Source organism: Dasypus novemcinctus, chromosome 1 (genome assembly GCF_030445035.2).
Source record: "Dasypus novemcinctus isolate mDasNov1 chromosome 1, mDasNov1.1.hap2, whole genome shotgun sequence".
NCBI lineage: Eukaryota > Metazoa > Chordata > Mammalia > Cingulata > Dasypodidae > Dasypus > Dasypus novemcinctus.
The window spans coordinates 117,785,313-117,809,049 of record NC_080673.1 but is presented as its reverse complement, the minus strand read 5'-3'; the positions used below and the strand labels follow the sequence as shown (position 1 = coordinate 117,809,049).

The 23,737-nt window shown below is 35.9% G+C and overlaps 1 protein-coding gene across 12 annotated transcripts in view; it reads right to left on the bottom strand.

Annotated features, from left to right (window-relative positions):
- The window catches only part of MAPK10 (mitogen-activated protein kinase 10), a 366,398-nt gene that overhangs the window by 29,915 nt on the left and 312,746 nt on the right, over positions 1-23,737 (bottom strand). For all 12 annotated transcript variants that reach the window (XM_004472694.3, XM_058296116.1, XM_023582861.2 and 9 more), the window contains one exon: positions 20,121-20,245. In XM_004472694.3, coding sequence (XP_004472751.1) covers positions 20,121-20,245 — 125 coding nt within the window. The remainder of the gene's footprint in view (positions 1-20,120; positions 20,246-23,737) is intronic.

Sequence of the window (23,737 nt, the reverse complement as noted above, 5' to 3'; positions counted from 1 at the left end):
TTAAATTCAGTATTTAACTTCTATTCTTCATTCTATTCTGTAGTTTACTCAGATGTTAGGCCATACATTTATTAGCATTATACCATTAAAAAGTTTAATCATGTCTTAAAAAGGAAAATTCTCTTTACTGTTCCTTGGAACTTTAATTTCTCTATGGTTCTTGAAATGAAGAGGCTCAGTAGTTGCACAACCAATCACTGCATCCCTAGGTTATAAATCTTCATTCATTCATTTAACACATACTATATGCTAGTTATCTTAGAAGTCTACTTCCTTGAACCCCCAAAACTAATTATTTAAAATTGTTACTTTCTAAATATCTCTTGATTCTTCCGCCATTCTATATTGACTTAGCATAGCTCAGGCCACCATTAGTAATAATCATTAGTTACTACAGATTTATCCCCTCACCTTCCATATTCCTTCCTTCTACTCCAGTTCCACTTTACAGAGCAACTTTCTGAAGGTTCAAATTTGATGCAATCCCCCCACTTGCAAATCTTGGGTGTTGGCCCTTCACTCTTAGGGTAGAATTCATGTTTCCATAACAATGCTTTCACACCCATTCCTTACCTCTTCCCTGCTCACCACCCCAAAATCATTTCTCACCCTTCTCCGTTCAGTCACCCCAAATGTCTTGTGGTTCTCCCAACACTCTCTTGAGCTCGAAATTTTCGCACATACTGTTTCTTCAGCCTGCACTCTTCTTTCCCTATGTCTTTCTTCACTTGGATGACTCATACTTACCCTTCACAATCCTATTTAAGTATTAGTTTCTCCAAGGAGCCTTCTCTAACCCACAATACTGGGCAATGTCTTTTCTATGTGCTTCCATTGCACCATAAGCTTAAAATTTGGACTACTTATCACTCAACATTTACTTGTTTTTCTTCCCCACTATGTTGTGGGGGCAAAGACTTGAGGATAAAGTTTGTGTCTAGCACTGTAAGTAGTACATAGTAGATATTCAACAAACGTGCACAAATGAATGAAATGATGAATAATTACCATTTCAAAAATATGCTGTTGATGGACTTGGAAATTTTTTTCAGTTAAAAATATGAAATAAATGAGATTGTTTGACATTATTTGAATAATTTAAAATAGTAATTAAGTAGATTATCTGTACACACATTAATGATATAATCTGTACACACATTAATGATATAATCTTGGTCAAGGCATTCATTCATTCATTCAACAAACATTAATTATGTAGCTACTAAGTGCCAGACAGTGTTCTAGGAATTTGGCATAGAACAGTGCTCCCAAAAGTCAATGTCTTTGACCTTACAGTGTTTAATTCTAATGAGTGAGGCAGACAATGAAAAGATAGGTAGATAAATAAAATGTCAACTAGTAATAATATACAGAAAATAAGCTGATTAAGAGGTTCATAGGTAGCAGTATACTAGTCTAGATAGGATGGTCAGGGAGGGCTTCTTTGAGAAGCTAATATGTGAAATGAAATCCTGGAGAAGCAATGCAGGTACTAGAAAAAGAGTGTGTTCCAGTCAGAAGAAACAGTAACAGAAAGGCCGTGAAGAGCAAGCATGGCAAGGAGTCCAGGACATAGGAGCAAAGCAACAAAGGGGGAGCAGAGGAAATCAAGTGAAAAGGACAGGCAGGGGCCAGCAGAGTAATGTTTTCAAACTGCAGTCTTGAGATCAAATTGTGGGTAGGATAAGATAGAAAATATCAGGTTGAAGTTTTTGCTTTAGTTTGTGTCTATATATATATATGTTTGTGCATGCTAAGTTGCAAAGTAAAATGTCTTTCTTACAATGGATTATGGCAACAAAATTTGGAACAACACTGGAGTACAGCCTTGTAAGCTATGGCGAGTACTTAGAATCTTATTATAAGTACGATGAGAAGTCACTGAAGAGTTGAAATTATGTGACCTGGTTCATATTTTAAAAGGAAAATTCTAGGAACTCTGGAAAAGAGACCACAGGGGACAAGAGTGGATCTGGAGACCAGTTAGACACTATTGCATGATCTCAGGTGATGTCTACCTGGATAAAAGGATGCGAAGTGGTCTGAGTTAGGATATGTTTAAAGTTAAGGTCACTAAGCATTGTTGAGGATAACTATCATTTTCTAGAATTTGTCTGAGTCTTAAATAAGATTGGATATGTGAAAGGATTTTATAAACCCTAGCAAAGTGCATAGCACAGCAGAGTTGAGTTCAATTCAAATAACATGTATTGAGCACACACTGCATCAGCTATAACCCTCACAGTTCTCTACTCTTAGTAGATAAAGCTAACTCCTGCCCCCAAGAACCTTTTAAAGCATTAGAACTGGGGGACATAGTCATAAAAATGGATAATAATATCGGCATAGTGTATGATATGATAATGGCTCAGAAAAGATTCTAAAGGGAAAGAAAATAACTTAAAATTCCAAGAAGTGGCAGCTTTTGTTGCAAGGCTTTCCTCCAGCAAGAAGAGCACATTAATCTCAACCCGATATTACAACACAAAAAGAGCTAAAAGGGAACTAGAAAAAAGTTCTGGGGAGAAAAGCAATATATCAAACACAGATACTACTGAGTTAGCTAATCAAAGCCACATGTCACTTGCACCTCAGCCCTAAAGTCACATAACAAAAGCAAAATAAGCTGGGGAAAAAAGATATTCAGCACTCTTGCATTGGTAAGATAAATCAATAATGATTCATCCTAGAGACATTAACCACAGAAAACCATACTCCTCCAGTTAACATAAATGTGTAGCCCCGGGATGTGTATACACCGTGAATAGAGAAGCATAGTTACAGGATTAAAAACTTGATTCAGGAATACTGACTTGCCTTTACTGCTTTTATAGGAATATTATTGTATTTTAACTTACAATTTAAGCTTTTTTCAAGTTAATTAAACCACTTATTAGCTTTTCATTACAAATCTTCCCCCTTTCCTCTTCTTAGCAATCATCTCTGAAAATTTTTGAACATGAGATAAAGTTTCTGGATTAATGAAATATTTCACTCAGGTATAAAGAATTCTTCTAATCTAGTAAAAACTGTCCCTTCCACCTGTGCCTTGGATTTTATATACTTGCCATCAGGTAAGCATGGTGCACCACTTAATCCACTTTTATCCAGGAGATATTTATCAGGAAAAAAGGAGAAAATACTTTTACTATAAATTCATTTCTATTCTAAATTTCCTAGGTAGATAAATTACTTTAAGAAAAACTCCTTAGTGATGCAAAATAGATCCCTTAAAGAGCATCATGATATAATGAAACCAGATTTTTTGCTGTGGGCTGTATAAAAGTCATTTTAAAACTGTAAAATGGGAATAATGATACCCAAAGGTAGTGGTTGGGTTTCTTTTGGCTGGGGCAATGCAGAATAGGAGCATGGTTGTGCTAGGAAATTCACATAAAATAATCAAAATGAAAGTGACCCATCCATTTCATTAATTCAGCTACTATTCCTGTGTGTACTAGGAACACACAGTGATGTAGATGATGTTATATGAATGAGACAGAACCCTTATCCTCAAGTTGCTTGGAAAGCATAAATTTCAAAGGTATGTGTGGTGGGGAAGGGTTGATCACAGGAGGTGGGGAGGGAAAGAGAATCACCTAAGGGTCAGGGATTTTTCAGGTAACAATTTTCCTACAAAAATCCGACATATCCCATGTACCCCATCAAGAATCACTGCCAAATAAAACCTTAGTTAGGTAATGTCACTTGTTGCTCAGGTATATTGAAGAAAAATGGTTGAAAAAGGTTTTGTTTTTACAAACACCAACACAGAGAACTAATGGAAGGCATTACCATTATCCATAGATGTCCATTTAACAAATAGGGATCATATAGTAGACTTTCTTAACACAAAGCATAGCTTTTCATTTAGTAATGAAGTATTCTAAGTGCTAATTAAAAGAAAACACTACGAATTGACCTTTTTGGTTAATATGATAGAAATAAAAGACAATTACATTTCTCTATGTCATATAGATTAAAACTATTTCAATTATATCCATCAGCTTAAAAGCCTCCCCATTGATAATAATATCAAGAGTTTTCAAAGTTTAGCACTGTCACATACATCTTTGTCACTTAAAACATTAAGTAGGACATTTGATGGATGAAGAAAACTAGTTCTGACAATCACACTACCAAATCATGTCTCCATCTATTTTCTTCATATCTGTTGCCACCATTGAAGTCACTGTTATTGTCATCTTTTATTTCACCTACTTCAGTAGCTTCCTCACTAACCCTTCTACCAATAGTTATCATCTCATCAATAAGAATGACCTGCCTAAAACACAAATCTGACGACGTTAACCATCTGATTTAAAATTCCACAATCGCCCTCCTGCTGCCTTCAGCACAGGTTCTCCCTTGAAATGACTAAAAGGGGCTTCTTGATCTGGTTTCTGCTCACCTCTCCAGCTGCTTTTCTCACCACTCCCTTCCTTGATCACAGATCCTCAGGGGTGCCCACTCTTCCCTTTTCCTGGCCTTTGAACAGGCTGCTTCTCTGCCTAGAAAACTGGACCCTGCCTTCTCCTTTTCATTTGGCTAATTTCTGCTCATCTTTATGGTCTTGGTGAGACTTTCCTCCTCCTGAAAGCCTTTCCTTCGTTCTAAAGAATGGGCTATACAATGTTCCTTTGTGCTTCTAAAGCACCCTGATCTTCCCTTATCACAGAATTTACCAGAGTGGTAGTGATTTCTTATTTACTTCAATCAACCCAGCCATGCTATAAGACACTGAGCTGCAGAAACTGGGCCTTTTTATTATTGCAACTAATAAATTCTCAGTGCTGGCCTATAACTGAAGCACAGTAAAAATTTAAGGAATGGATGAAACAGAACTGCCCAAAGTATCACTAGGCCTTGAGTCCCAGTCTTCTAACATTGATTCTGAGTGGTGCCACTGTGCTCTGCTGCCTAACTGGGTCGTGATCATGGGTTCCACATTCAGTAGCTTTTGGTTTTCTCCCATTCCAGAGAACCCCTCCGTTTGGGAAATCTAGGGTATATGCCACAAAATGCTAAATCTATTCAATGCAATCCAAGTTTTTGCATAGATTGAAGCTAAGTTTTCCATTCATGGGACAGTTATTTGCTACTTAAGAATTTATGTGTGAATGTGTGTATAAGAATTCTGGCTAGTAATAAACCTTTATTTGTGATTAAAGAGGAATCACAAAGCAATGGGGAGGGAAAGTAAGCAAAATGGCTTTAGCAAAATAAGTGGTGACACACTGCTACACTATGAAAACAGAATTCTAGTACATACGTCATGAAACAAAGTCACAAAAAGCTTGCTGATGAACTTAGTCCAGAATAAAGCACATCTTAGATAAGAACTTTTAAGAAAAAGTGCCTGTGACATAGCTATTTTATCCCTTAATTCCTTCTAAGGAACATGAAAAGACTTTACTTTTCAGAAAGTACATAAAGATGGAAATCAGATTCTTATAAAATTAGAAATTATAGTAGTTTCCTCTGGTTATCAATTAAAAGTATGTTTCATAAATAATAGACTCCATACTGTTTTATATGACAGTGTGGGCCAATATTCCACAAATGACCCTGAAAGTCTCATATTAAACCTAAAGCAAGTTATGGTAGCAGTTTTATCATTCTTACGACCACCCTGCCATTAGAAAGAGACATAATAATTTTATTATACTACATACTCTATGAAAGACCATAAACTTTTAATGGAGTTATAAAAAGGGAGTGTAACCTTTTCAATATTCTGTATCATTGTTGGATGAATCCATTCTGCCTTCTCCTCACATATAATGAATACCGTAGGGCCTAAGCAATGGTCTACACCTTAAAAGAAATTATTCAGTTCCAGCTTTTCTCCTGAATCTGAAGGTTACCGTGATCTAGCAGTCAAGAATACTTCCCTGCTTACCCTTTTCTGATTTCACAGCTCCTCAAAATTTCCAGTCTATACACTTTTGGTCTTACTAGAGTTCTGAAGACAAGCTGACTTCATCTCTACATTTTTCATCTGAAGCTAAAAATTTCAAAAAATAAACATCCTCCTTATAAAATATCCATTTTCATCTGACAACACCTACTTATTCTCAGCATCGTTAAGGATTACACTTTCTAATTATTTTCTCCCCTCTTCTAGAATATGGAACTTCTCAATTTACCTCCTAACTTTGATACCATAACAAACTCTAAGCATGACTCCTAAAACACGATGGTTGATCCATTTAATCCTATCCACTCCCTGCATGTACACAGATGCCTACAACCATGAGTTAAGTACATGAAGCATAGTGAAGAAATGAGGCCTTTTGGTGCTTTTGTTGTACATTTGCTCACTCTTTTCCTCTAAGCAACATACAACATACCACCCTTCTTAGAAAATGGACAAAAAAACCCAAAAGATTTTACAGATAAACATAACAGAGAAACATGCACAGTGCAAAAGGAAGTAAGTCCTAAATTAGGATCTTTTCAAGAAAACAAAAATATTAGCCCATGAAAATAAGTTGAGATTTTCAGAGAAGTTAATTAAATCTCTTGGTTATGTCCAAAATTGATAACCAAATCTAACAGCATTTTTTAGCCTTCTCACCTAAAACGTTTTCTGCTTGACAGTGCTTCTTGAAATTTTATGATTTAAATTTGTAGGTAAAAGGCCTTCACAAATCTGATTTAAAAAAACCAAAAACCTATAGACTGAACCCCTAGGAAAATATACATACGTAACTGTTGGTATATAATTTCAGGGTGTTTTTCACAAACACTCAGAAACCCATTGAAATAATCCCTAGGAATCGTTGAATCTCAGGATAATAAAACCCAGCCCTATACTGGGAGCCCCTAAGGGCCAGGAAATGTTCTCCCCCTTTGCCACACGTCTCTTGCTTTGGTGCAGAGCTCAGCGTAGCATAAGGATGCAATATGCATTTGCCATGTTGAATTGTGCAGGGTTGGCATGCACATACTTTTGGGTTTTAAAAAAGGAAATTACATAATATCAAAAAAATTCATCATGCAATTAAACCTCATTGAAAGAAAAATGTTACAAGTAGCAAACCAGAGTAGAGTTTGGAACTTAAATAGTGCTTCCCACTAAATAAGTATTAATGATGCAAATAGAACTGATGTGGTCTTTATATTACAAGGTTTATACATAAGATTTAACATGTGGGCCTTGCAGATAACAACCTCACCTCTGCAGAGGTGCAGGTTGCCTTATCAATAAAGATGCTGCCCTCAAAGCACAACCATAGTAGGTTGGGTAGGAGTTTATCACAGCTGCCCTCGGACTTACAGAGATTGTTTTAAGACTGGCATAAATTTCAACTCTAATTTGATTATTTTAACAATATTATAGGTAGGTAAACAAGGCAGGAAAGCAAATACCAAACAAATTATGTTTCCTAGAAATTAGTCCATTTTATGGCCTCTACTTACATAAAGGCACAATTGTCTGAGACAAATCCTCTCTTCTAACTTACTCCTTTTCTTCTATTTTTATTCTTCCTCTTAATATAAAATTTAGCAAATTTTCATTACAAAACACCTTATAAGTTCCAACGGTGACTTCTTTGCTCATCTCTTGGGAGCAGCTCTAAAAGGGGAATGAGTTACCTGGTTTTTCTCCCATACTATGAATTACGTTACTTTGAGGCATCTGAGACAGGGTTTTGCAATTGGGTAACCTTTTTCTTTCCAGTATAAAATATATTAAAGGAATAAAAAACATATATACAGATGCCTACAACCACGAGTTGAGTACATGAATTCCACAATACTTAGAAAATCACCTAGGAATGAACTAATATTTCATAGATTTGGAAGGACCTGACAGGATATCTAATCCTTACTCTGCCTTTCAGAGCACACCAGATGCAAAACATTATAGAGAAAGAATTTCTGCCTTCACCTTCATTTTAAAGAATTCTCCTTCATTTTCTATTTGAGTGATTAACAATGTTCATGGCCTAGAAGACTCCAGATAATAAGTGAAAAGAAAATCCTGAGAAAAGACTCTATTATTCACCAAAATATTTATCTCGTGTGAATGAACAACTCCAACTTTTGACATTCTAGAACTTTTAGTGTTTGATGGATTCTGAATATCCTACTGATTTGTAATCAAGATTTTTTTTTCTTTCAGTAGAGCAGTTTTCTAAAATTAGGGACAAATGAACTTAATGTTTGAATGAAGAGCATATTCTTGTTATGGTCATGCTGGGAGAGGGGCCCCTAAAAGCAGGTGGCTAAATCTGTCTACAATAAACATTTTGACAAGTTCCCACCAACATAATACAAGGCATCAAAACAATACAAATATGATTGAAAGATATCTTCACTTAACAGCTGAGGCACGGGGCATATGAAACGTAAGGAAGTTATATTTTCTCTTAGAGGAAATTAACAAATTGCTCACATTTTGCTGCTGAACAAATACATCAGCATGAACAGATGGAAATTTAGAATTCCACAAATGGCAGATATTAGAAATTGGAGACATTGATTTAACTTTCTCCTAGCAAATGAGAACCACAAAATATGAATTGCTTTTTCTATAATTAAGCACATAATTAGAGTACATCCAATTCATAGCTATTGTAGCTCATGTTTCTTCCTTATTATTTCTAAATTTATACACATTGAGTCTAACAAACTTATTTAAATTTCAGCTCCACAGTGAAAGGGCCTTTCATGACAGATAGATGGCACTAAGCTATTTCTCAAATTAAGCTTGTCAAGGTATTGTACTAACTTGTTCACTGTCTGATCCATGTTACAATAATAAAAAATCATAAGACTCAAAGAGGCAGTCTTTGTGTCAGGACAGATGGAGAGAACAGCTGAGAGAGAGATTCAGCCAGTTTATTAACTCCATGTAAGTAGAACAAATCATATTTAAAAGAATTTATAGGAACATTTATTCTGAAAACAGAATTTAAATGATGGCAATTTTAGAAAGAATAGAATAATGATATTTCACATTAGAACATCACTCAATAAACTCTTTGTCTTTCCAACTCCTGAAAATAAAAGGTAAGGTCACCTGTGACTTGCATATGTGTTATAGACCAAACTAGGAATGAGAATTTGATAAATATTTAGACTGATTATCAAGTTTAAAACACATAACAAATGCTATAAAATTTTATGGAAATGAAATCACCAACATATAAAATATCTTGGGTATCACTGTTGATTATTCTTTTTCTCACTCTAAAATAGAGTAGTTTGCCCTTGTTGTGGAAATATTTAAGGGAACTTAGATAATTTTTTTTTATATTCTTAAACTGCTAGAAATGCTCTCAGAATTCCATTTGAAAATAATCACTTTTATAAAAGATCCAAATAGGACTTCCCTGAGAAAACTCAATTAATGTGCTTTATCAAATATAGTGATATGTCTAGTTGAAAGTAAGAAAGAAAGAAGCTCTTTATAATTTTCCAAATTGAAATCTAAGATAATAAACCCACTTCAGAAGATCTAAAGAAAAATAAAGAGGATTTTTAAAAAATTGACTAAGACTGGGTACAACTATCAAGATGCAAACAAGTAACAAGACTCCTAGTAAAATCCAAGGTCACCCAAGGTGGGAGAGACAGATACTGTGTAGTCCAGGGGTTCTTAACCAGGGGAAAGATTTCAGGGAGTACATGAGCTTGAGTTGAAAAAAATCAACTTATCTTTACTTTCTCTGACCTCTAACTGAAATCTAGCATTTCATTCACTTATGAATGTATGCAATAAATAAATTATAGTATTTATTTCACTTGACTGGAAAAGGGTCCGTGGAACAAAAAGGTTAAGAAGCCCTAGTGTAGCTTTTTTTTTCCCTGATGTTCCAGCTCCAGGGATTGAATCCTGGACCTCGCATGTAAGAAGCCAGCGCTCAACCACTGAGGCACATTGCCTTCCCTGAGTTGGTGTTTTTGCTTGTTTTGTTTGTTGCTTGCTTGCTTGTTTTTTTTAGGAGGCACTGGGAACTGAACCGGAACCTTCCATGTGGGAGGCAGGTACTCAACTGCTCGAGCCACATCTGCTCCTAGTCTTTTTTGTTTTAACAAAAAGCAACAGGTTTTCCTGCCCATCAAATGTCAAGAGAAAGTAGTTTTCTTATTATTTTGTCAAAATAAGATTTCCCTTCCTTATTGGAAATTTTTTAACTTCTAAAAAAAAATCCTTGAATAACTCAAAGGTTTTACAGGTTATACATAGTTAGACATTTGATAGGTCTTTTCTATACTCTGAAAGTTGCAATTAAATGTTACATTTTAGGCTTCATAGGCAAACTGGCACACTAAGGGAAACAAAACAGTATCTATTAACTGTTTTACCCATGGGTCTGTATCCTGTGGAGATAATCAGGAAATTAAAAAAAAGGAGTTTCTGAGGTTCAGAATAGTTATGCAGAAACTGTCTTGAGAACATGCCTTAACCTTCTGATATTATTCACCAAAGAGAAATGTCAGTTACAAAAAGACTAAAAACCCTTTCTTCGCAATAGCTACAGGTATAGTCTGTAAAGAGGGCCACTTCCATTTATAACTCGTATAAAGCACCTCTTCTTTTGGCTACTTCATGTCTAACATAAAATTCCTCAGATTCACTAGTTAAATGACAAGACTATGAAAGATCTGAAGAAAGCATACGTGTATTTTAGTCAGTGGTTTATTTCAAAAAGGGACAACTACTAATGAACTGTCTGAACATCAAAGTGCACAAACTCATACTCACTAATCTCACACTTTTCTTTATCATTCCTATATTTATAGCAGAATTTATTGAGCACATTTATAATTGCATATATTTATAAGCTTCTTTACAAGGTTGTTTGAGGAACTTACGCATTCAGGAGAATTCAGGAGAAGACAACTACTCAGACATAGTTACTGAAATCAGAGCTAATACAAACAGCACCTCATTCATAAACTTGGTTTAATAGAACAAGTTAACGCAAGACATTCACAGTGATATTTCTTACTATAAAAACATATTTAAGAGAATTAGACATAGGAGGTAATAAGGTATAGAAATAATTCCCAACCTGCCCTCTCAACCACCAGAATTTATTTGAAATGTCCAGATAGTCAATACATCTATAGATACATCCTTAAACTATAAATTATTTCCATAACTTAATGTAACAACTTTAGGATTCCTTGACTATTCAGTAATAATCTATGAATTTTAGTACCAAACCTGATAGGAAAATTATTCTATATTCTAAGCCAAATAGCTTTAAAAGAGATAGCTAGAGGTAGTTTACCATAATTTGTTAAATATAAATCAAAGCAGTTGGTATGTATCTGGTTAAAGATAAACAGATTCTCACCGAAATTTAGTTATAGCTGATTAATGTTGAGAGAGACAATTGATTACAGATTTTTCTTATACTCAGGGAATCATACACTAATGAAGTAAATAGTTAAATAAGATAGATAACCCACATTTGAAGGAGTTTATATTGTTTTTTCAAGAGATGATGTTATCAAAAATTCTCATTCAATAAGAATTTCCATTAGTTGTTAACTGAATACAAACCTACCAAGATCAATGAAATCAGGAAACTCATTTTGTTTTGTTTTAAATTCAGTGTTGAATCTCCAATGCCTAGGACACAGTTTGGATTCAATAAATATTTCTGGCACAAATGAATAAATCTTAAACTGTTAAGAAATAATAAAAGCCTATGTGAACAGCCCTATAGGAGCTGGATAAAAATAGAATGCAAGACAAAGAGAAATAAAAATGAGTGTGAAAGAAAGAATGATAGTGTTCTTTTCTAGAGTATTTTGCCCATGTGACACCAGAAGAGTGGCATTAAAGTACCTAAAGGAAAACATTGCTGAAACCTTTTACTCCCCCCATACACATATTATTGCTGTCTAAAACAAGCTTGCAGGGTCAGCAAGCCAACAAAAAACAACTCAAAAAGTGACACCAATATATAAAAGGAGGAAGTATACACATTGTCATTGAAAACCTGTGAGAAATACTCTTATGCCAAGGCTATCATTTATGTATAGCACTTGTGATTTCTTGGCAAGATGCTTGTGGAAATTAAATAATTATTAGGGGGTAATATTTCCTTCACTTTTACCTAGAGAGGCCCCGTAGTGCCTCTTACAAAGTTTAAACTCTTCTCTACTTCAGGTTGCAGATCCAGTTCCCTAGTTACTTCACTTTTATTTAGGGATTTCAGAGTTGAGCATGAGGAAAGACTGAAGAGATGAATACAGGTTGAGGTCTGATAGCACCCTTATATTTTCTGTATATACCAGCAACAGACCCCTACAGGTTAAGTTTCCTAGGCTTGCCTATTAGCTGGCTTAGGACTTGGCTCAGTTTACAGGAGGGAGACAATACCAAGAGATGAGGGTGGGGTAGGGAGAAGTCAGGTTATTTCACCCCTCCATCTTCCAGAAGCATCTGTACCTCCTCTATACCTGTGACCCTAGGTCTCACTGGACAGCCCATCACTACCCAGCCCTGAGTTTAGTAAAAAATCTCCTTGGTCGGTAGAGGCTTCCCACAGTTGCTAATCTCTGGGTTGGTCCAGAGTGCCCACTCTTGACTTTTTCACTGCAATCTAAAAACATCTTTTGCTTTACACTGTTTAAATGCCCTTCAGGGTTTTGCCTACTCAGACCTCTGATGTTTGACTGAATTTCTTTCCCAGCTTGTCTTAACTGCTTGCCTTGATTTATTTGTCCATATATCTGTACCAGCTCTCATTCTAGATTGCTTGGCTAAGCTCTGGAATCTGTGCTACCTTGACCAAAGGCTCCTGATTCCCTTTCCAATCCTTTCTGACTCCACTCTCCTTTCCCATCATGGTTTCTGTTCCTATGGACCTGGAGCAGCTCACAGATGTGGAGTTGATATTCAAAATGTTGATATTTGCTGCACTGTAACACAAAATCACTTCAAAATGATCTCTAAGTTCTAATTGAATATTTATCTTCACCTAATTTCTAGACCTAAGCAACATTAAGATGTACATTTTTATATCACAGGAAGATTGAAAATAATGCATATTTCCTCCATGGCTGATCACCTATACCATGAGCTCTCTTTGGTAATCAATAAGATAGAATGGCAGATAAGAAGGTGGTAAAAATAATGTCAGATAATATGTCTCCTCAAAGGGCAGGAAATCTATGTTCACTCTTCAATAAAATAGCTTAATATAGCCAGGTTAGCTTGTTCCCATAAATTTATTCCCTGTAGACAAAAAGAAATGAATCCCCAAAATAATGAAATTAATAATAATAATAAGGCATTTAAGACCCTATTAGTGACCTTATGTTACAAACAGTAAATGTCTAACATTGCTGACTATCCTGGGCTTACATTTCCTAAGTGTTTATTTCAATTAAACTATAGCATTAACACATAAAAAATTTTACTCTGTTTCCTAGGTTATAATCTCACTAGCAATCTGAGGATCAGGTTGTACAACTCAGGACTTGTATAAGTAGATTAAAGTCTCTCTCAGTCTTGTCCCAATCCCCAAATTAATCTTATTTGGGTAAGAAATAATAAACTCAGCCCTGGCCCTGTTTCTCTAATCACCCTCCACCCAAACTGGTTGAATTAGTCACACATTCCCTTTACTCTAAAAAAGGATGTCATATGCCATATGTCAAAACATCCCCATACACTCTCCTTAGCATACATAAAAACTGTAGCTCTATGTTCTAAGCCTCAGTTCTAGTGTTCTTTCCCATAACTGAAGATCATATATTGCCTGCCAACTCTCCTTCAGATTCTCAATTGCCCAGGCTTAGCCAATGGAGAAGAGAATTCTTAGATGCCAGTTGCCTGACTAGCCCAACCTGCCCCTCTGCCCAGATTCCCAGAGTAATGTTTGAATCATAAGGATCCACCTCTGTATTATATCTAGGTCTCTCTAAGATTGACTCTTCAACACAGTGGCATATCTGAATCATCACTGCCAGCCATAAAATCCTAATTTAAGTTTGGTTCTAGCATGAAACTCTGATACTTCCTTTTATCAAGAATTAATGACTAAATAAATGACCTTCACTGACCCCATTATATTTCCTTTGAGTTTTGATGTCTTTAACTTGGTGGCTGAGGCAGTCTCTCTCTCTCTCTCTCTCTCTCTCTCTCTATATATATATATATATATATATATATTTATCAATTCTCTCTCTCCTATCACTCTCTCCTTCCCCCCAGTAATGAACAACAACCACAAAAGCCTTTAATAAAGCTTCTTCACCAACCTGTACTCAAGATCTTTATCAAGGTGCCCTGGAGTTGCTGACACAAATAAACCTATTTTAAAAAACAGTCACACTTTATGTTTCCCTTAAATTCTCTTCTTGTACATCCTGAAACAAAGTGTAGGCAATCAACTTTTTATTGCAGAATTCACACCAAGTTTCCTTAAGAGTACTCAGCACCCCAATTGCCAGAGTACAGGGTGAAAGCCACCACACTCACTCTGCCCTAGCCATCTAAACCAAGAGTCTGATAAGAAATAAAGCAAAAGACCCAATTGTTTCCATATGTCCCTCCAATATGGTGGGGGAAAGTCCAGTGTCTAAAACAGTCCTGAACATAACACAGTTTTCTAAAGTTATAATGAGGATTTGTGGACTATATAGTTTGTCTTTATTTTGGTTTAAACTAATAGCCTTGCATTCTCTTACACTTGACGTGGTAGAGTTGGGTATACATCAGCAAAAAAGGACCAACATGTTAAAATCTTGCATGAACTAGGTCCTTTTCAGTGAATATTCTAGAACTGTTGTAGAATTATTTCTGCAGTTTCTTGGCCGACTGATCTTTCCACTAGATACGTCTATCTTTTAAAATTCCAAAAAGTAATAAAATGACATGTAAAATTTATAATAGTAATATTAATGAGAATAATAATAACTTATGTGTTTTTTTATTGACTTTGTAATAATATTACATTAAAAATATATATATATGAGGTCCCATTCAACCCCTCCCCCCCCCAGCAACACTCATTCCCATCATCATGACACATCCATTGCATTTGGTAAGTACATCTTTGGGCACCTCTGCACGTCATGGTCAATGGTCCACATCATGGTCCACATCATGGCCCATACTCTCCCCCATTCCATCCAGTGGGCCCTGTGAGGATTTACAATGTCTGGTGATTGCCCCTGAAGCACCATCCAGGGCAGCTCCATGTCCCAAAGATGCCTCCACCTCTCATCTCTTCCTGCCTTTCCCTATACCCATCAGCCACCATGTCCACTTTTCCCAATCCAATGCCACCTTTTCTATGTGGACATTGGATTGGTTGTGTCCATTGCACCTCTATGTCAAGAGGAGGCTCAGATTCCACATGGATGCTGGATGCAATCCTCCCACTTTCAGTTGTAATCACTCTAGGCTCCATGGTGTGGTGGTTGTCCTTCTTCAACTCCATCTTAGCTGAGTATGGTGAGTCCAATAAATCAGATTGTAGGTGCTGGAGTCTGTTGAGGCTCAGGACCTGCCTATCATATTGTCAGTCCAGAGATTCAAATCCCCTAAATATATCTTAAACCCCAACACTAACTGTAACTCCAGCACATTAGCATGAAAGTCTTATGAAGAGAGATCCCATCTGAGTCCAGATTCATCACACACAAACACCAGTTCCAAAGAGGGGCCATCTGACCTGGTAGTTAACCCCATCTGCCATGACCATAACTCCCATGGGTCTCTTTAGCCCTCTAAGGAACCAATACCTGGGGGTTGTATCTGCTTTATCTGTCTCTCAGACTCTGCTCAGTTGTGCATAAGGGCAATCCTTCTGACAGCCTCCAGACTCTTTTTTAGAGACTCGTAGCCATATAAACTCATTTCTCCTTTCCATTTCCCCCTTACATTAGGTCAAACAGCATTTTAAAGTCATGTTATTTTATGTAGACAGGGATATTCTGCTGATCCACATTGAACCTTCCATATAAGGTCATTTTACAGTTGCATCATCAGTTGGTAGTTGATAGTGGTCCCTCGGTGCCAGGGAGGCTCATCCCTGGGTGTCATGTCCCACGCTGTGGGGAAGGCATTGCATTTACATGCTGAGTTTGGCTTCAAGACTGGCCACATTTGAGTAACATGAAAACTGACAGGAGGAAATTCCCAGGCACAATGCTGCTCTAGGCCTTGTTCTTATTTTAGGCTTATCAGCTTACAAGCATAGTCATTAGAGTCAGGGGCTCACTGTTGAACCCTCACTCCCTCCCGGTCCCCGCAGCTGCACCTGGGAGACTGCTGCTGCTCCCCTAGGGACCACGACAGAGCACCACTGGCCAGGAACCCAATAGGGTCTGATGCAGGACAGGCTCCTGGGGAATGTCTAAATGCTCATTCTGCCAGAGTGGGTGACACCATGGGGTAGAAACCCAAGTAGTGAGAGTGGGAGTGGACCCACATCCTGAGGAGGACTAATGCCATCAAATAGAGGGAACTGTATCCCTCGAGAGAAAGGGTGGCTCCCAGGGCATTGGGGCAGTTGAGCAAGTTAGGCCCTGAACACTGTTGCAAGTATCTCTGGACGTGGCTCCTTGGGAAATGGAGGTTGGCTGTCACTGTGGGCACCAAGGTGGAAGGGAAAATGGACATTAAATGTGTGGAACCAAGGTAAATGGGGGGTAAGAGAGGAGTTTCGTGAGAGTACACAAGGATGGATATAAAACATGTAATATTACACCATAACATATAGGAGATGACAGACTGATAATGTAAACCATAATGTAAAACATAGGATAACTAAGAATTTAAAAAACTGTGTATCCTAAAGTATGCACCACAATGTAAGCACAGATGTCACCTTGTTTGAAAGCTATTGTCTCAGACTCTGTACATCACGTTAAGTAAATATGATGTGAATAGGGTGTAAGAGTATCGCTGTGGAAGGGAAAAGGTTTTGTGGTGGATGTATGGGAGTGCTGTATATTATATATATGCATTGCTGTGGTCTAGGGCTCCTGTGAAGAGAAGTTCAATAATTAGGGGAAAAAAAAAAAAAGAAAAAGATAGGATGTAGAATTTTTTCCAAGTCAACACATATTCTTTATCTAACCTTTAAACCCATTGCTATATGCCATTTCCTAGTAAGGGACCCTGACATTATATTGGGCTTCAAATTTCAGGGAGTTCTGGATCACAGAGTGGTTCAACAATGGCAATGGAGGAATACTGGTAAAGGATACCATTGACAGGGAGATGTACAGAACATATGTCCAGGGTGCATGGTAATGTTTGGATATACTCATAGTGGCAACAATTTATGTGTTCTTGATATCATGTGTTACTTGAAAGATGCTTAAACTTGATGATTTCTACAAATGAAAATTCTAAATATTTGGTTTATTTTTTTCCCCTCTTTATTTAGATTATAGGCCCATGTGGGAGTTTATTTGGCAAGAACGTCTTATCAGGACTAACAGAGGACATATGACTCCATTATAACTTTGCCACATGACCATAGAGAAAGATCATTTTACTTTAAATACAGGTCCACCTGCAATGTCAAAGAGACTAATTCAGGAATTATAGCTGGCTGCTGCTTCTAGAACATTCAGGATTTGTCATTTCCTAGTTGCAAACACTGTGATAAATTTCATACAGTAATAAACTGTTCTTGCCCTAGGATCGTGATTTTAACGTGTTCACTTCAACGGGTCTACATTTAAAACATATTTAACCTTGTAAATCAATGATCCTAGTTTAAAGGTCAAGCACTTGCTTGTTCTTTGCATTAATTGATCCTTTTCCCTAATAGACCTTCAGGCTTTATCACACCCTTCCCTGAAACTCTTATGTCCTGTCTTGTTGCTGTCCATGCACCAGCCCGACAATATGGAAATGACTGAAAAAAAGGCTCTAGCTATTTTCAGTGTCCTAAATTTTATCTTTTTATCCTTCAAAGGAAATTTTCATAAAAAGTTAACATGAATTTAGAAAGTCATGGACACTATTCATTAATATGTTGTTATAAATTCTAAGGATCTGTCTCTTTTATAGACAACATAATTGCAAGTGAATTACAAATGGAGACTTTATGACTCCAATTAAACTATAAGCCACAATCCATTAAAAGCAGATTACACACATTAAATTAGATGTATGGAAAAATAAATATGCCACATGATTAGAACTACCAAAATGAATGAGGAGCAGCAACTTCAAATAATTAGTCTAAAATTTTTATCAACCTAACTTAAATATTTTCTTGAAATGTGTCAGAGCTAAAAAGTTCTTATACTTAATTTTCATATGCATATGCATCATACTTCCTCTTACTTATTTTAGTACTTCACTCTACTCCAAATTAATTTACCAAAAACTTCCTAAAGAGAAGGAAGAGAGGCTGGAAGGGAGTCTACATTTTAGTTGTAAGAACATATATTAGTTTTAAAAACATTAAAATTAGACTTGGAAAATTTTAATTTGGGGAATTACATTTTTATAAGAGTTAAATCAAGTGATGAAAAATTAAGTGGAAGCAAACTGAAATTTCACATAATTGTAAACTTATTTAAGAGAGCAGACCCTAAAAAAAGGCCATGATGAATGTTGCACCTCAGTTTCCACACTTGAGAGATTCATTTATCACTTAAGTCTTTTCTCTGACATTTTCAGATGCTTTAGGAACTGACTGCATTATGAAAAGTAGCTTATTGAACATCATGTTGTGATGGTGACAACTCGGCCAGGTTACTCTGCCCAGTTCTTTGGTCAAGCAAGCACTGGGCTAATTATAATACAAGGACATTTATAGACTTTAGTCATCAGTGACTTTACTGCATAGATAGCTGATTACATCTATATCAATCAGGGAGACTATCGTCAGCAATGAGTGATGTTTTATCCTATCAGTTGAATGCTTTAAAAGGCGAAGTGATTTCAGCATTCAGAGAGAATTTCTCAACTTGTCTTTGGACAGTCAACTTTTCCCGGAAACTCATCAAGGACCTCATTAGACTTTCACTGGACCCCTGGTTTGCAGCCTGCCTGTGGAACCTGGACTTGTGCATCCCCACAGTCATGTGAAAGACTCATAAAATCACGTATTATTGGCAGATATCTCCTGTTGATTCTGTTTCCCTAAAGAACCCTGACTAATACACATTTATAAAGTTTATTTCGACCCAATCCTCCTAACATCAGTTTTAACTTCTCTTGTGAAAAATGGAGGGATGAGAAATTGTATAAGCTTGAATCTAGCATCTCTGATACAGGCAAAGTACACAATAAAGCAGATGAAAGGAAGCTGAAACAAAGCAAAAGCATCCTTACACATGAATATTGTAAGGTACAGAAAAGCATACAAGAAAATAAATTATTTTGAAAATGCTATGTAAAAGAATGTGAGATAATTTAGCACAGGTATTCTAAGAATTTGAAAAAAAAATCTAAGAATACGTTCATGAGAGAAAACAATATCACTGATACTGACATTTAAAGGCAGCACCAAAAAAAACCAAAAAACAAAAAACAAGATCTCATCAGGAGGCCTGTAAAACAAACGGGGGAAACACACAGTTTGCCCTGCTCAGCCCTAGCTCTGCACAAAGGAAAGGAGAGAGGCAGAGAATGAAGAAAGAAGTGAGAGAAGATATTAAATGGTTGAAAGTTAGCTTTAAAAATTCATGCATCTGAAAAGATTCTTAAACTGTGTTTGGATTTAAAACAAGGAGATACATCTGAAAGTGACAGGCAGTTTAGAATCAACCTGAAATAATGCCCTTATTGGAATACCCAATTTTTTGTCTAGTTCTTGAAAAGTTTCACAAAGACACCAATGATCTGGTGTAAGCTGTGTAATTGAAATGTTCCTTATATTACTAATGGCAAGTATTTTATCAAGGACAGGCGGCAAGGCAATTTATACTATATTTTTTTTCTTCAAGTTTCAAAAGAGCTGGTGCTTAAACATAGAGGAAACACTAATGTTAACAATTTAATGTAAACAAATAGAAGTGTTCATGGATAGCTAAGATTTGTTGGACTAAATCACCCCCTTTTATAGGAAATCTTGAAAAAGAAATGCATTTAAAACAGAAGTAGATGAAAACATTTAGAGGAACAGGTAATAGCAGTAATTTAGGAAAGTGAATAAGCCTGGCCTTACCGCTTCCACTTCAGCAGGGTCATACCAGACATTGATGTATGGATGCTGTAAGGCATCGTCCACTGATATCCTTTTTGCTGGGTCAATTACTAGCATCTTTGACAGTAAGTCCCTGGCTTGGCTGGCTGAAACAGTGAATGAGAAAAATAATTAGCAAAATTTTACTCTTGGCAAGAAATTGTTTGGAGGGATAGGAAACTAAGGAAACAAAGACTCACATAGCAATTTCCTTCCCAATACCAGGTGAAATTCTTAATATGCTGGAGAAGGAAGTGATTTTACATCTTTTATTGTGTGTCTCAAAGGCTAAGGTTTCGCTTAAGGGACTTTAGGTATTAAAAATGGTATGAGTAAATGAGTGCAAATATTTGCTTATATTTCTAAGTAAAATTTATCAACCCAGAGAGTTTGTATCAGCAATGTACTCTGCTTAGGTAACCTGTATGAAAATAGGAAAAACATAGGCTAAAGAATATGTGAAAAACATAATGCTCAACAAATACCTGGGTGCTTGAAAGTTAATAAGTTTATCTGTTTATATGTGCTCATTCATATGGTGGAATTAACAGAATCTGAGCATTCATATGGAATTTAGAAAGCATGAGGAACAAACTCCCTATATACATAAGAAAAATAAAGTCTGAAGGGTGGATATAAGAGAAATAATATTATTCAATTACTGGATTTTATTTTAACATCTGTGTAACAACTAGACATTTTCCAATCAATGAAATTATAGATTTGATGAAATGAGGTAGTGAATGAAGCCAATACAATGCTATGCCAGTCATTAATAGAAAACTCTAAATGAACATGGGATCTTGACTAATTTTATGATTGTCAGTAGCGACAGTTTTAAAATTGCATGGTGATAATCGGTTAGTGTATTTATTTAATGACATCACCAAAAATACTGAGTTTAATCTCTAAAAATAATATAAAAATTTATACAAAACACAGCTTTAACTGTGAAATAAGAAATACCTTAAACCAATATTGTTACCCAAACAGATTTGTAAGTTTGATGGTGAAAATACTCAATTTGTAGCAGATATACAGTAAAACTTCAAATTAAAGGGAATAAAATCTTAATTTGATTTGCTTAAATTAGGAAAAATGTTAATGTACTTGAACCCATGGATATATACTAATTTTTACTTTATTTTTTAGATTATAAAGATAATATGGGTTAGTTATAGCAAATTTGGAAATTACATAAAATATAAAATTCAGGAAAAACAAACCGTCCCCATCATCTAGAGGCAAAAACTGTTTTTACTAGTATATTTTCTTCTAGTCTTGTTTATGTATTTTCACATAATCATAATCATACTACAGTTAAAATATAACATTTGCATGTCCTGTGATATGAAATTTTTATGTTGGTATATTTTAATAAATATGCTTTTTAACGTTTTTATAAATTATGAAAAATCAGTAGTTAAATCAGAGAGGAAGACTTATTTCTATTCATAATTTTTCTGGGGAACCCAATTTAGAAATTTTATTTCTATTATTTCAAACTGAAACTCTGAAGCTCACAAGAATAACAAGAATCTAAAAACTCTTACACATTCATTTTCTATGTTTACTATTTCTCATTGTCAATGACTTCCTAATAGCCCAATAGGCCTGTATTTATTTATTTCACTGGTTCAGATCTCTTTGATTTGATACCAATTTTATGCCCATACTCACTCACCCACCCCACAGATTCTTCTATCAGAACTAACTTCCATCTCAATTTGAGACTTTCTGTTATTAGGAAGGGCAGGTACAGAAGTTGGCATTTTATTAACATAAGCTACCAGTATTAAAACATCTCATTAAGAAACAATGATCCAGGGACTTCCAGGAAGACGACACCAGAGAAGGTAAGCAGTGCTCAACTCTCTTACAAAAACAGTGAAGGAAGGGCATAAAGCTGTCCAAGGGAGCTGCTTTGGGGATCTGCAGACCAGGAGAGTGCTACACATAGTCCAGGAAGGTGAGGGACAGAGAGATGAAGAAGCAAAATGAAAACCATCAGTTACTAGTCCCCACAATTGGGAAAGGCCCCCATCCCCCACCATCAAGGGGAACAACCTGGGTAAAACCTGTAGTGTACTGAGCTAAATGAGAGGGGAACAGACATCTTCCTCCCTGGGAAGAGGGAGGGAACAGACCCTGCTTTAAATCTCGGCTCTGGATGGACCAGACTCATCAGCAAATGGAAGTTGAAAGAGACATATCTGTGAAAAGATTCACCAAAGGGGGGCATCTGCTGTCAGGTCAGGAAACTACAGGAAGAAAACCCAGTTTTTGGAATCTCTCATGTCCCAGACCCTTTGGATCTGATCTGTACCCCCTTAAAGGCTCCCTGGCCACTGACATGGAAGGTTAATAGATTGCACTCCCCAGTCAAAAGCCATAAACTGAGAGAATGGATAAAAATGAGCCATCTATATGCTGTCTACAAGACACTCACCTTAAATGTAAGGACACAATCGGGTGGAAAGTGAAAGATTCAAAAAAGATATTCCATGCAAATAAAACCAAAAAAGATCTGGAGTAATGAGATTAATATTAGACAAAAAAGATTTTAAATGCAAAACTGTTATAAGAGATGAATAAAGTCATTATATATCAATAATAGGGGTAATTCACCAAGAAGAAATAACTATAAAAAATATTTATGTACCCAACAGGAGTACCCCAAGATATATGAGCCACACACTGTCAAAACTGAAGGAAGAAGTAGATGTCTGTACAATAATAGCTGGAAACTTCAATATAACACTCTCAGAATTGGATAGAACATCTGGACAGAGGATAAATAAGGAAACAGAGAGCTTGAATAATATGATAAATGAGCTAGTCCTAACAGACCTTTATAGACACTTACAAAATAGGAGGATATACATTCTTCTTAAGTGCTCATGGATCCTTCTTCTGGATAGACCATATATGGGGTCACAACTCAGGTCTCAACACATTTAAAAAGATGAAAGTTATACAAAGCACTTTCTCTGATCATAATGGAATGAAGCTGGAAATCAATAATGAACTGAAAAAAGGAAAATTCACAAACATACGGAGATCAAACAACACAGTCTTAAATAATCAATGGGTCAAAGAAGAAATTCCAAGAGAAATCAGTAAATATCTTGAGACGAATGAAAATGACAACACAACATATCAAAATCTATGGGGTATAAAAGAGGCAATGCTGAGAGGGAAATTTACAGCCCTAAATGCTTACATTAAAAAAGAAGAATTATAATTGAAGACCTAACCTGGAGGAACTATAAAAAGAACAGCAAATTAATCCAAATCAAGCTTAAGGAAAGATATTATAAAGATCAGAGCAGAAATAAATGAAATTAAGACTAAAAATAAATAAATAAATAAATAAATAAATAAATAAATAAATAAAAAAAAATAGAGGGAATCATCAAATTCAAAAGTTGGTTCTTTGAGAAGATCAACCAAATCAACAAACCCATAGCTAGACTAAAAAAGAAAAAAAGAAAGAAGATGCAAATAAATAAAATCAGAAATGAGAGGGGGATATCATCACTGATCCTGCAAAAATAAGAGAAGTCATAGCAGGATACTATGGAAAACCGTACTCCAAC